The sequence below is a fragment of the Rhineura floridana genome, chromosome 4, assembly GCF_030035675.1.
Source record: "Rhineura floridana isolate rRhiFlo1 chromosome 4, rRhiFlo1.hap2, whole genome shotgun sequence".
NCBI lineage: Eukaryota > Metazoa > Chordata > Lepidosauria > Squamata > Rhineuridae > Rhineura > Rhineura floridana.
In genome coordinates, this window is record NC_084483.1 from 193251340 (window position 1) to 193263966 (window position 12627).

The 12627-nt window shown below is 40.6% G+C and overlaps 1 protein-coding gene across 23 annotated transcripts in view; it reads right to left on the bottom strand.

Annotated features, from left to right (window-relative positions):
• NRXN1 (neurexin 1) overlaps positions 1–12627 on the bottom strand; it is a 1438606-nt gene that overhangs the window by 1096810 nt on the left and 329169 nt on the right. For 17 of the 23 annotated variants that reach the window (XM_061625672.1, XM_061625664.1, XM_061625682.1 and 14 more), the window contains one exon: positions 5530–5574. The exons of 5 other annotated variants lie outside the window; for them this stretch is intronic. In XM_061625672.1, coding sequence (XP_061481656.1) covers positions 5530–5574 — 45 coding nt within the window. Of the gene's footprint in view, positions 1–5115; positions 5236–5529; positions 5575–12627 lie in introns of those variants that run through there. One more of the 23 variants, XM_061625691.1, reaches the window with a different exon arrangement.

A 12627-nucleotide genomic window follows, 5' to 3' on the forward strand; every position in this document is an offset into this window, starting at 1 on the left:
GTTTTCAAGGGTAACCCCACGTAGAGCGCATTACAGTAATCCAACCGAGAGGTGACCAGGGCATGTACCACCAGTGGGAGCTGATGAGCAGGAAGGTAGGGCTGCAGTCTACGAATGAGGTGTAATTGATACCAAGCTGCCCGGCTCACTGCCGAAATCTGAGCCTCCATGGACAGCTTGGAATCAAGAACAACCCCAAGGCTGCGGACCTGGTCCTTCAGGGGCAATTTCACCCCGTCGAACACCAGGTCAACATCTCCCAGCCTTCCCTTGTCTCCCACGAGTAGCACCTCAGTCTTATCAGGATTCAACTTCAGCCTGTTCCTTCCCATCCATCCATTCACGGATTCCAGGCACTTGGACATGGTCTCCACAGCAGACTCTGGTGAAGATTTAAATGAGCGATAGAGCTGAGTGTCATCCGCATATTGGTGACACTGCAGCCCAAATCTCCTGATGATTGTCCCCAGCGGCTTCATATAGATATTAAATAGCATGGGAGAGAGGATAGAGCCCTGTGGCACACCACAATTGAGAGGCCAAGGGTCTGAAACCTCCTCCCCCAATGCTACCTGTTGATGCCTGTCGGAAAGAAAGGAATGGAACCACCGTAGTACAGTGCCTCCTATTCCCGATTCCTCCAGGCGATGTAAAAGGATACTGTGGTCGACAGTATCAAAAGCCGCTGAGAGATCGAGGAGGACAAGAAAGGTGAATTCTCCCCTATCTAATGCCCTCCTCATATCATCAACTAGAGCGACCAATGCTGTTTCAGTTCCATGTCCAGTCCTGAAACCCGATTGGTATGGATCCAAATAATCCGTTTCATCCAAGTGTGTCGACAACTGATTAGCCACCACTCGCTCAATGATCTTGCCCAGGAATGGTAGGTTCGAAATTGGGGGTGGTATATAAATGTAATACATAAATAAATAGAGTTCAAAGTGTAAAACAAGAGGGGGGAAATCTAGACCCCTGTTGGACTTTTTTCTGTCAGTGGTCTCATAATTGGTTGAAATCCATTAAACATCAGCCATGTTCACAGAGTACCTGTAATCCTATTATTGGCCTTGCCCCATACTCGTGACTTTCATCTTCTGCAGTTTAAAAGTTTTGAAAAATACCTGGCTGATTTTTAATTAATTTAAGAAATTTAACATTGTAGTCTATTATAACGTCGGGCATGCTCAGTAAGAACCAACTGTCTGTGTTCTAAAAGCCAGACTCACAGCTGTTTGTTTTGGCTAATCAGGTGGACATATCCACACCAGACATTTATTCCACTTTAAATAGTCATGGCTTTCCCCAAAGAATCCTGGGAAGTGTAGTTTGTGAAGGATGCTAAGAGTTGCTAGGAGACTCCTATTCCCCTGACAGAGCTCCAGTGGCCAGAGCGGTTTAACAGTCAGCCCCTCTTCTGTGGATTGTAGTTTGGTAAGAGGAATAGGGCGTCTCCTAGCAACTCTCAGGACCCTTCACAAACTACACTTCTCAGGATTCTTTGGGGGAAGCCATGATTGTTTAAAGTGGAAAAATGTCTGGTGTGGGTGTGGCCAGAAACAGCTTTGGTTTAAATTTGGGTGGGAGACTACATGTGCCTGCTGTAGAATAAAAAGGTGGAGGAAACCCTGAGAAACAATGATACTGTTCACAATGTTTTCCTTTTGGAAAGGAAAGGGGCTTTCCATATGCCCAGTGCCCACCCACCCAATCTCCTCCGCTCCCTCCACCTCCACCTCCCCTCTCTCCATCTTCATCCCTACCCCTGCCCTTCCTCCTCCTCCCCTCCCCGTCCCCCCATGGTCAGTTTCACATAGCCAAAGCATGATTACACAGGAGTAAATCCCACTGAACTCAAAAAACATGCGAATGATCAAACCTGCCCTCCCATCCTCCTTCCTCTTATCCCCTCCTCCTGCCCCTTTCCCTTTCCTTCCCCCACCTGCTCCCTCACCTCCTCCCCTTCCAATCCCCCTCCTATCCCTCCCCTCTCCTCTCCCCTTCCACTCCCTCCCTCCCCCTTCTCCTTCTCCCCATGGTCATTTTTACCTATCCTAAGCATGATTGCATGGGAGTAAATCCCATTGAATTCAATAAACATATAAATTATCAGACCTGCCTTTCCCCTACCTCTCCCTCTCACCCTCCCCACCTATCTCGCTCTCTCCTCTCCTTTCCCCTTCCTTCCCCCTCCCATCCCCTCAGCCTTCCCCTTCCTTCCCCCTCCCATCCCCTCAGCCTTCCCCTTCCAATCCCCCCTCCTTTCCCTCCCTCTCCCTCTCCCATATGCTCAGAGGCACCTGTTACAAAATTCTTCCAAGCTACGCAGGAGTGGATTGGACTGTGAAAGACTAACCCAAATTGTGGTTCCATTTTTTACAAATTTGTAGGGCAGTACAATATCTCAAAGAGGAGGTCAGGTCTGCTGTTCTCCTGGTGCATTCACTATAGCTGCCCAATTTCCCTACTTTTTAAAGTTTGATAGAAATATATGTTGGCTATGTTTTTAAACAGCAAGATTGTTTTCCCTGTTAGTGAATAGATGCTGGGATGGAATTATTTATTTATTAATTAAATTTATATCCCACCCTTCCTCCCAGTAGGAGCCCAAGGCAGCAAACAAACACTAAAACACTCTAAAACATATTAAAAACACATTTTAAAATCTATTAAAACAAAACATCTTTAAACACATATTAAAGCAAAATATCTTTAAAAACATTAAAAAAAAAACCTTTACAAACATCTTAATAAGCAATTCCAACACAGACTGGGATAAGGTCTCTAATTAAAAGGCTTGTTGAAAAAAGAAGGCCTTCAGTAGGCACCGGAAAGATGACAGAGATTGTGCCTGTCTAATATTTAAGGGGAGGGAATTCCAAAGGATGGATGCCACAACACTAAAGGTCCACTTCTTATGTTGTGCAGGAATGGACCTCATGATAAGATGGTATCTGCAGCAGGCTCTCACCTACAGAGCACAGTGATCGACTGTGTATATAAAGGGTAAGATGATGTCTTAGGTATCCTTGTCCCAAGCTGTACAGGGTTTTGTACACCAAAACTAGAACCTTGCACTTTGCCTGGTATTTGAGCAGCAGGGTGACATGTCGTCAATACCCTGCCCAGTGAACAGTCATGCTACCGCATTTTGCACCAGCTGCAGCTTCTGGACTAGTATTCACAGAATGATTTTTCTACCCTTTAACTGACTTGCAGCAAAATCCTAATCATATCTATTCAGAAGTAAGTCCTATTGAATTCAGGTAAACAGGGTTAGGATTGCAGCCTTGGAAATGTACTAATTAATAGCTTCATCATTTGGGAACCCTCTAGTAAACCACAAGAAATAATTCTAAATTCTTAAGCAAGGGAAGCCTGACCTTGTTTTCCTCCAAGAAACACATAATAAAAAATAGAATAGACTGTTAAAATATTGTTGGTTTGGGGATTGTTACACAGCTCCAGGTTCTTCCAAGTCTTATGGGGTGGCAATATCCACCTTGAGAGAGTTTGATTTTGCATTGGAGGCAGTGGTGCAAGACCCAAGAGGATGCAACACTGTTTGTAAAGGGAACGTTGCAGAGCACACACATGCATGTGCACGCAAACACACAAGCTAATATGTTGGTGGTTCTTTCATTAAAAGAAATGAGTTAAAACTGTCTCAGTATGGACTTCTGTAAAAAAAAAAGCCAGAAGCATCTTTTTTGACAGTAACAATAAGATCTGTAGTCTTCAAAATATTTCTCAGTTCCATAAAACAGACCTCAACTTCATTCTCGGCGTCTAAGAAACTTTCCTCCTCCACATGCACAAGGACAAGGACATCTTTCTTTCTCCCTGTTTACGCTGGTAATCTTTACCACTGGTGATGAGTGTTCTGTTCTCTCTACTATCGCTGGCAAGTTCTTTATGATCACATTGTTTACTCCTCCTAAATCCTAAATGGGAAGTTTACTGGACTTTGCTGGGCTTTTGCTGTGTGTTAAGCCACAAATTTTCACACTTGATTAGCAAAGTCAGCAGTTTTCAACAGGAATGATTTAGGAGGTAAAGAGTCAAATTAAGTCTTACAAAAGTCCTACAAAAGGAGTTTATGAGGGTCCGCAGCCAGTCATTGTAATTTAAAGGGAGTTGATAAAAGTTGTTAAGCAGTCTTCCAAATCTTATGCGGTGGCAATATCCACCTTGAGAAAGTTTGATTTTGCATTGGAAGCAGTTGTGTAAGACCCAAGAGGATGCATAAAGGAGAAGACTGATTACTCTTGGACCCATTTGTAGCCAAAACACAGCATGAATTTCTTTTTGGGGGAGTGTTTCTGAACAACGGAACCAATTCAAAGAAGAATAAATGTTAGATCTCAGTACTGTATTGACCTCAAATTAGAAAGAAGCAGTAACACTTCTAAAAAAAAAAAATACTTGCCTGCAACTTTCAGAAATTTTCAGTAAATAAAACTTGATAAATGTTTGGTGCATCCACAATGCTAACAGAAGAGGCTACTTGCACCATTCAACTTGTCACAATGCATAGCTTCACATTGATTTTCTGTTAACTTCATCCAATTGAGCCCAGGTAACTGTTGATCCTAACATGCAATCAATAATTGCCTCTGACCATTTCCCAATGATATCCACTATGCAAATCTATGAAGCACAACCAATCTCCAGTACGCATGCAATAAACTCTATTCTTCTGGAAAAAAATGGGGCTGATGCAGAAATAACATCAAAACAATTCAAATAATCCTTTGGAACTAGAATACCTTGACATTGGTAAGATACTTAAGGTGATAACTTAGCAGACTACAAATTCAGAAACAAGAATTCTATATGGCTGATTTGTTGTTTAAAATATAAATTGGCTAGGTAGGAACATCAGTAACAACATCAGTAACAACTTCAGTAACAACAAAGGAGACAGATGATTATACAATATCAAATACATCAATATGAAATGCACAATTATATCCCCAGGGGCCCACAAATTTTGGCTGACCTTGAAACTAGCCAAAAGTCATGCTTGCCAGGACCCTGCTCTGAAAGGCAAGAGTCTCAATCCTGAGTGTGCTGAATTTTTAAGGCAGCAACATGATAGTGGTGGTGGTCCTCTTCTCTACGTTCAAGCATAGGAAATGGCAGGGGATTAGCTTTGTTGCACTATGCTTTGGATATGCTCTCTGAATAGCAGCATCACATGGAAGAACATGCGCTGTCCTCCTGAATGTGGAGCTGGGAAAAGGATCAATTTAATTCATTAATTCATTAATTCATTTCTTCTGCTGTCCACTCTTGATCTGTAGGTATGGAAGGGGCAGGGATGTGTCAGTAGTGGGCAGCAGGAAAGAAAGGAGGAGGTGGAATATAGCATGGACTGGAACTAGGACGAGAAAGTGCGGGAAGGGAGGAGGAAGAGACTATAGCCCCAGATCAGAGAATCTTCAGCAGGATTGCAGGTGTGAAGTTCATTTGTGGACTACTGATTATACTACAGACTGACCCATAAAAACAGACATTCATACTTACCTGGATAGGATCGGGATTCAGCCTTTGCAAAAAAAGCAGCAATTTCTAAATCAAGAAATAACAGAAAATGAAATCAAACAAATAATTACTAAGCTAAAAATAATAATAAATAATAAAGCCCAAGGCTTAGATGGCTTTTTTTGAAGTGGGGATTCAGTATACAATTTAAGATCTTTTGATGATCACCTAACATCAGTTTTCAACAATATATTTAATGCCGGGGTGGGGGGGTAGGGAAACCATCCTTGATACATGGGATTAAACTACACACATTGGATTGCATCCAATGAAATTATCCTGTTTGCGCAAAGGAACTTCCCCTCTCTTTCCTCTCCCTGTGTCCCTCAATCTTCTCCAAAGGGTTGGGGAACCCACAGAACAGATTTCATGGAGTGCAGGGCAAAGAGAGGGAGTTGAAGTTCTGTTGCACAAGTGAAATTGCTTGTGTGAACAGGACGGCTTTGTTGGATACAACTCATGGCAATAAATTGCAGCACAAGCCTAACCATGCCTATTTAATTCAATAGGGTTTACTCTCAGGTAAATGGGGCTAGGATTGCAGCCTAAACCAGAAAAAGATCCCATGTCTCCGGGATTACATGGATTCTTTGCTTTATTAAACCAAGATTCTAAGCTTTCCACTGCAATTTTTGCCAATCGACTAGGTTAAATAATATTCACTTAGGTCAAGAATACTCAAATCATATTTATACCACATAGAAAACTCATTGATTTGAATTGTAGGCTTCCAGATGTGATTCATTACAATAATGTAACCAAATTCCCTATGATAATTCTGTCCTTAGATTCTCACAAGGCCTTTGACAAATTGAAATTAATTATCCCACTCCAAAAAATGACCAAAGTTTCTGCAAGCAATTACTCAACTGCACCTAGCATCTATGGCTACTGTACACACAATTTAATATCATGCATTCTATTAATGAGGGATACTAAACAGGTCTGCCTGATCCTAACATTTTATTTGCATTTTATTTGCAATCTTTGTCAGACCTTTTGCAAGACAAATGTAAAGGTCTTGCAATGAATGGTCACAGCCTCACTAAAAGCTTGTGTCAATATATATATATATATTAACAAATCCCAGACAAACAATTCTTTAAGTGTTCCAATTATTAAAATAATACAGAACAGATGCTGGGATAATAATCAACCAGAATGTATCAGAAATTTATGCTAAATATTTAAAATATTTGCAGTAGGAATACCTGCCTACTGCAGGTGAAATGTGAATTGGACATCAAAGGACCAATGTCCCTGAGTCCATAATTCAAACTCTGAAAAGTTGACATCAGGAGAAAGTGGAAAGAATTACATGCAACTAGCCTATGTATGGGATAGTTATCATTTGACATGATTAGGCAGGAATGCATCTATTTGGGAAGCGCCACCATTTTAATAGATGCATTCCTGCCTAATCATGTCAAATGATAACTATCCCATACATAGTTATAGGATAGAATTTAACTTTCTTTCTCAGACTTTTTCAATTACAATACTATTGTCAATATTTTTTTAATGGTATACAATGCACAGAGATATCCAGAGAGGAGGAATGGGCATACCTAACTTCAGCATAAAAACAGGAGCCCTGACAGAGCAGAACAAAGGCCTATCCAGTCTTCTATCTTGTTCTCCACAGGGGCCAATCAGACGCCTCCAGCAAGCCCAGCTAGGGCAAGAGAGCAGCAGTCCTTCCCTTTTGTTGCTCCCCAGAAACTGGTATTCAGAGCCATGATGCCTCTGATCCCGGAGGTTAGCAAATAGCCAACATGACTAGTAGGCATTGATGGCCTTACCAAATACTTATGATGCCTTCTAATTGAGGCAACTTATTTACCTTCACTTACTGCAGGGATTTTTTTTTTGATAAAACCACTTTCTCAATATAGAAGGTATGGACATCTGGATTAGCTTCCCCACTTTCACTAATCATTTTGATTTTAATTACACTGTTATTCTACAAAACACATAAATATAAGCCATTTAAATAATGGGACCCTCAAGCTTGTATAAAATTAAGCATGTATTCCTTTATTTACTGAGGCACCCAACACACGCTTGTGAACTTATGCAACTGACCACCATAAAAACAAATTGGTTCCAGATCTGTCTCATAAAATATTTTAATACAAACACTAGTTATACAACAGCAGGGTCCCTGCTTTCTCAATAGTTTGCATAATATAAAGGCCTGGTTTCCAGTATAAATAATAGAGATGTGTGAGAATTTTGATTCAGATCACATTTCAAGCAGAGTTTATCAAATTCACACTTTCCAAAACAATAGGAAAACCGAAACACAGCAATCCTTCAAAATTTGAATTTATTAGAATTTTGGGATGCAGTTTGCCAACTAAACAATATTTATAAAAATGCATATATTAGGGGAAAGTGTGCATAAAAATGAATGCATGAGTGAAAATTGCATGCAAAAAGGCATGATGTGGTGAGAAATGGCTTGCAAAAATGTGTTTATTTGGAGATATTTGCACTAAAGTGGTGCAGAATTTTCATGAGGATTTTTTTAAAAAAATCACAGATTGCTGCAGAAATGTAGAGAACTGACTTTAAGACTGGAAAATTTGCACAAAAATGCTAATGAATTTTCATGAGAACTTTAAAAACATATACACATTTTGTTTTGAATGTGGAAATGTGGAGAACTGAATTTAAGACTGGAAAAACGAGAAACCAAAACTGACGGATTTGCTCGTCCGAGTCATGTCATCATTTTTAATCTGCCTTAAATTCATTGGCATAAACATGAAATATAAATGTAGGAAGTATTTTAAAATCTGTCATATATAAATACACTTAAGTAATAAATGTTTAACGGAACAATTTCTCTACCTACAACCCTCCTCTTTCTGCAACATTTGTGTGTGTGTAATTGTCACTACATTAACTTATCTTGATGTGAAAACTTGCTCTTCAGCTCGTTGCACTCGTTGTGGAAATGGAAAGCAGTTTGTGCAACCAAACCTCCCCTTTTCCTGCCTCCAGTTGCCCCCACCCCAAAAAGCCTATTCAGAAGGTTGTACGTCTCTCCTGTTCTGGGCAGGGCTGTGGAGTCGGAAGCAATTTTGGGTGGAGTCGGAGTCGGAGTAGGTAGAAATGTACCGACTCCGACTCTGGCTTCAAAATAAATTAATATTTTAATATTAATATTATTATTGATGTATTAATATCAATAAATTAATATACATTTGCCATTTATGAAGGAGTCAGAGTCTCACAGTAGAAAAATAGAGGAGTCGGAGTTGGAGTCGAAGGTTTGACGTACTGACTCCACAGCCCTGGTTCTGGGATTTGGTTGGGAGAGCATACCATAAGCAGCAGAGATAAGACTATTGGGATGGCCTGCTTCTTCCCCAATCTTTATTTTTCCTAACAAACAATTTGGAATCATAGCTCTCTGTATTTTTTCTTCACAGAGAGTGGTGAAAAAACCTGTGACCCCCCCCCTCCAGTATTTTATATTGAAGATAAAATCACTTAGAGTGATATCCCCTGCACCTGTTTGTCTAAACACTGACAGGTTTCTCACCCGGGGCACTTCCTTATGTCCCCGGTTCTCAAGCTGATCCCCCCCCCAAAAAAAAATAGTGGAGGGAGCTTGATTTCTGTTTTCCCACTCTAACCCAGTAAAGAATGCCTGAAGAACTGTTGCACCTATTTTTTTTCCTTCTGAAATTTGGCAGGCTTCATATTACCAAAAGGGACAACAATGCCTGCAATTGGCATCCATTTCTAAAAAAAATTTAAAAAGTAAGAATATTTTTCCTGTTTAAGCAAACAAATACATCTTAAAAATGTCTTGGACAAAAAAATCATGGCTGGCTCTGCCTAGAATTTGGACTTAGTCCACTCTGGAGGGACTCAATCCTGCTCCCTTTCTGTGTGTGCGTGCGTGTTACATTCCCCATTATAGACAATAGGAGTGAAAGAGGGCTTTGAATTTTAAATAGCAAACTGAATCAGAATGATAGAGCAGATCTGAAACAGATCAGGCTGCTTCCAAATGCTACAGAGACACATATGATGTGAATATTGTACTTGCTCTACACCTCTCATATATATAGATATAGAAACAGAATCTGCTAAAAGTGCTGTAGGATATTAAAAAATAACCGCACCACAATGAACAAACTTTTTTTAACGAAGTCAGGTGCACAAATATATGTTGTAGGTGGAAATAAAATTTAGTCTACATTTCTTTGATTGCCGTTACTGGAACAACTCAAAAAGAGATGAAGTGGCTCCAATCTTCTGCATTAACTACAATGAAAGCAACATACTTTCCAGAGACAAGCTCAGTGAAGTGGAAAAATAAAAACCTGTAGCCAGGGGGAGCCTGCTAAACTAGCCATTTTTTCTCCAATGAATAAACTCTTTCTCCTCTCCCTTCAGGCCCCTGCCGTTTTGCTGCTCCAGCGCTGCTCCAATCAAAAAAGGAAATCTCTCCCAGCCACGACTCCTAATTATGACTTCAGCACAATAAGAGCAAAACTTTTCAAGCAGCAATGTGTGAATTCCTGGTGGGTGGGTGGGTGTGCGCATACACTTTTACGTAAGCTGGCCATGTACCCTACTTTACTTGATACTCAATTTCAAGAGCTATCCCGTCCAAGTCTACTTGAAAGATAAAGAATTACACAAATGGAGAGCAGGAGGGTCCTTGAAGTTATCCATCAAGTTAGTGCCTGGACAATGTACTGAGCCGCCCATCCTAGCTGTCTGTATGCATAGACCTTTTATATATATACAGAGGAGCATTCACCTTATTTTTTTATTTATGTATTTGATTTATGTCCTGCCCGTCCTCCCAGTAGGTGATCACTAGAGGTGAGATGGCAATAGAAGCTGATGTGGTTCATATACACACCCAAATCTAGACAGTCTTAGCTGCCATATTGGGGCAGCCCTATGCTTTTCATGTATTATAGCTAACCATGTTCATGGATTTGCTTCAGTTGGGCTGACTCACAGTTGCACCATTTTTGGATCCCAATTTTTTAGACTTACTGGGGACATTGCTGTGGGGGCTGACATGATGAGCTCCTGCACATACCATTACATCACTACAGTGATGGACATACCATTTTTTATGCTGAAAGATGGATCCTGAAGTTTATTTAGCACAATAAAAACACAATGGCCCTATGTATCAGACCAAAGGTCCATCAAGGTGGCCCTGGGAATTTCACAAGCACAATTCAAAGGAAATTGTGCTCTGTCATTGCTCCCCAGCAGATGGGTAAACATTTAAGTTTTTAAGAAGTAGTAATTTAATGGTGAGAGCCAGTGTGGCATAGTGGTTAGAGTGTTGGACTACAACCTGGGAGACCAGGGTTCGAATCCACACACAGCCATGAAGCTCACTGGGTGACCTTGGGCCAGTCACCATCTCTCAGCCTCAGACGAAGGCAATGGTAAACCACCTCTGAATACCGCTTACCACGAAAACCCTATTCATAGGGTCACCATAAGTCAAAATCAACTTGAAGGCAGTCCATTTTCATTTTCAATGTAATGGTAATTACTGTCTTTGCCTCATGAATTACCCAAGGGACAGCATGCCAGAGATTGAGTGCTATCACCAGAAAGGCCTGCTTCCATATCATGAAATCATGGAATGACCGGAAGAATTTCCTCAGAAGATCCTAAAGATCATCTTAGTCTACACAGAAGCACTCAGCTAGGTATTCTGGTTCCAAATTCTTTACAGCTTTAAATGTCAACAACAAAACATTGAATTTGTCTCAGTAGCTAGTAGACAGTCAGTGTAGATCTTTCAACACCGGGGTACTGTTTGTAAAGCTGGGTGCCCCACTAAGTACCCTAGCAGCTGTATTTTGTACTAGCTGCAGCTTCCCAACCAGGCACAAGAGTAGACCCACAAACAGCACGTTATAGTAGTCTAATTATGAGGTTGCCAATGTATGGGCCACCTTGGCAAGGCTATCCCTGTCCAAGGAATGGTCATAGTTGGTGCACCAAGCTGGTAATGTGTGCTCCAAGCTACATAGATTACCAGGGCCTCTAGTGACAGTGATGGATCATTCCCAAACTATGCATTTGTTCCTCCAAAGGGAGTGCAACACCATCCAGAGCTGGTACACAACCTCTCTGGTGTCAGAATTCAGTTGCATTAAGAGGTCATCCAGCCCACAATTGCATCCAAGGCCTATCCTGATTCAGATGGTACAGAGAAATAGAGCTGGGTATCATCAGGATACTGGTGACACCTAATGCTGAAACTCCTAGTGACTACCCCCAGCAGCTTCATATTGATATTAAATAGCATTGGGGACAAAATTGTGGCCTGTGGTACACCATAGGGCCAAAGGACAGTCATCTAATACTACTCTCTCAAACTGACTCTGTAAGTAAGAATGAAACCACCTTAAAATGGTGCCCCCAGACACTTCAAAGGGCACTTTTTTTTTACAATTAAATGTTACAGAATGTGTGGTGGTGTTAATGTATAACTGAAATGATATTCTTGTGCTTATAATTTTAAATAAAGAAGGAAAACAAGAAATAAAGGCTCTAAAATCATTGCTTTAATTCAGTGGATATCTATATATTTTGCAGGGATTTTTTAATTCCCTTTTCTCATATTTTTGCTCATTCCCTTGAAGTTTTGTTGTTTCTTATTGCAGCATCACTGTATGGCATTTTGTTCTGTTTCGTTTTTGTCTTAGATATTGGAAAAGTTTAATAAAACCCATGCTTTTAAAAAAAAGAAAGAAAAGAAAGAAAGAAGACTAGTATTCACACAGCACTGTGAGGGCTGTGGCATAATGAAACATTTATGTGCATTTGATATAAATTCCTTCAAAAAAGCTTGGAGCAATTTTCACGTGGCTTGCAGCAGGTCATAACATTTTGAACGGTGTGGAGGAACAGAAATATCTCCCCTCTCTTTTTCCATAACACAAGAATTCAGGGTCATCCATGAAAGATGATTGACAGTAGATTCAGGACAGCCAAATGAAAGTAGTTCTTCATGCAACACATAATGATAGAGTTGGCTGTTGTAGGGTATGATGATAGCTTAAATGGTTTTAA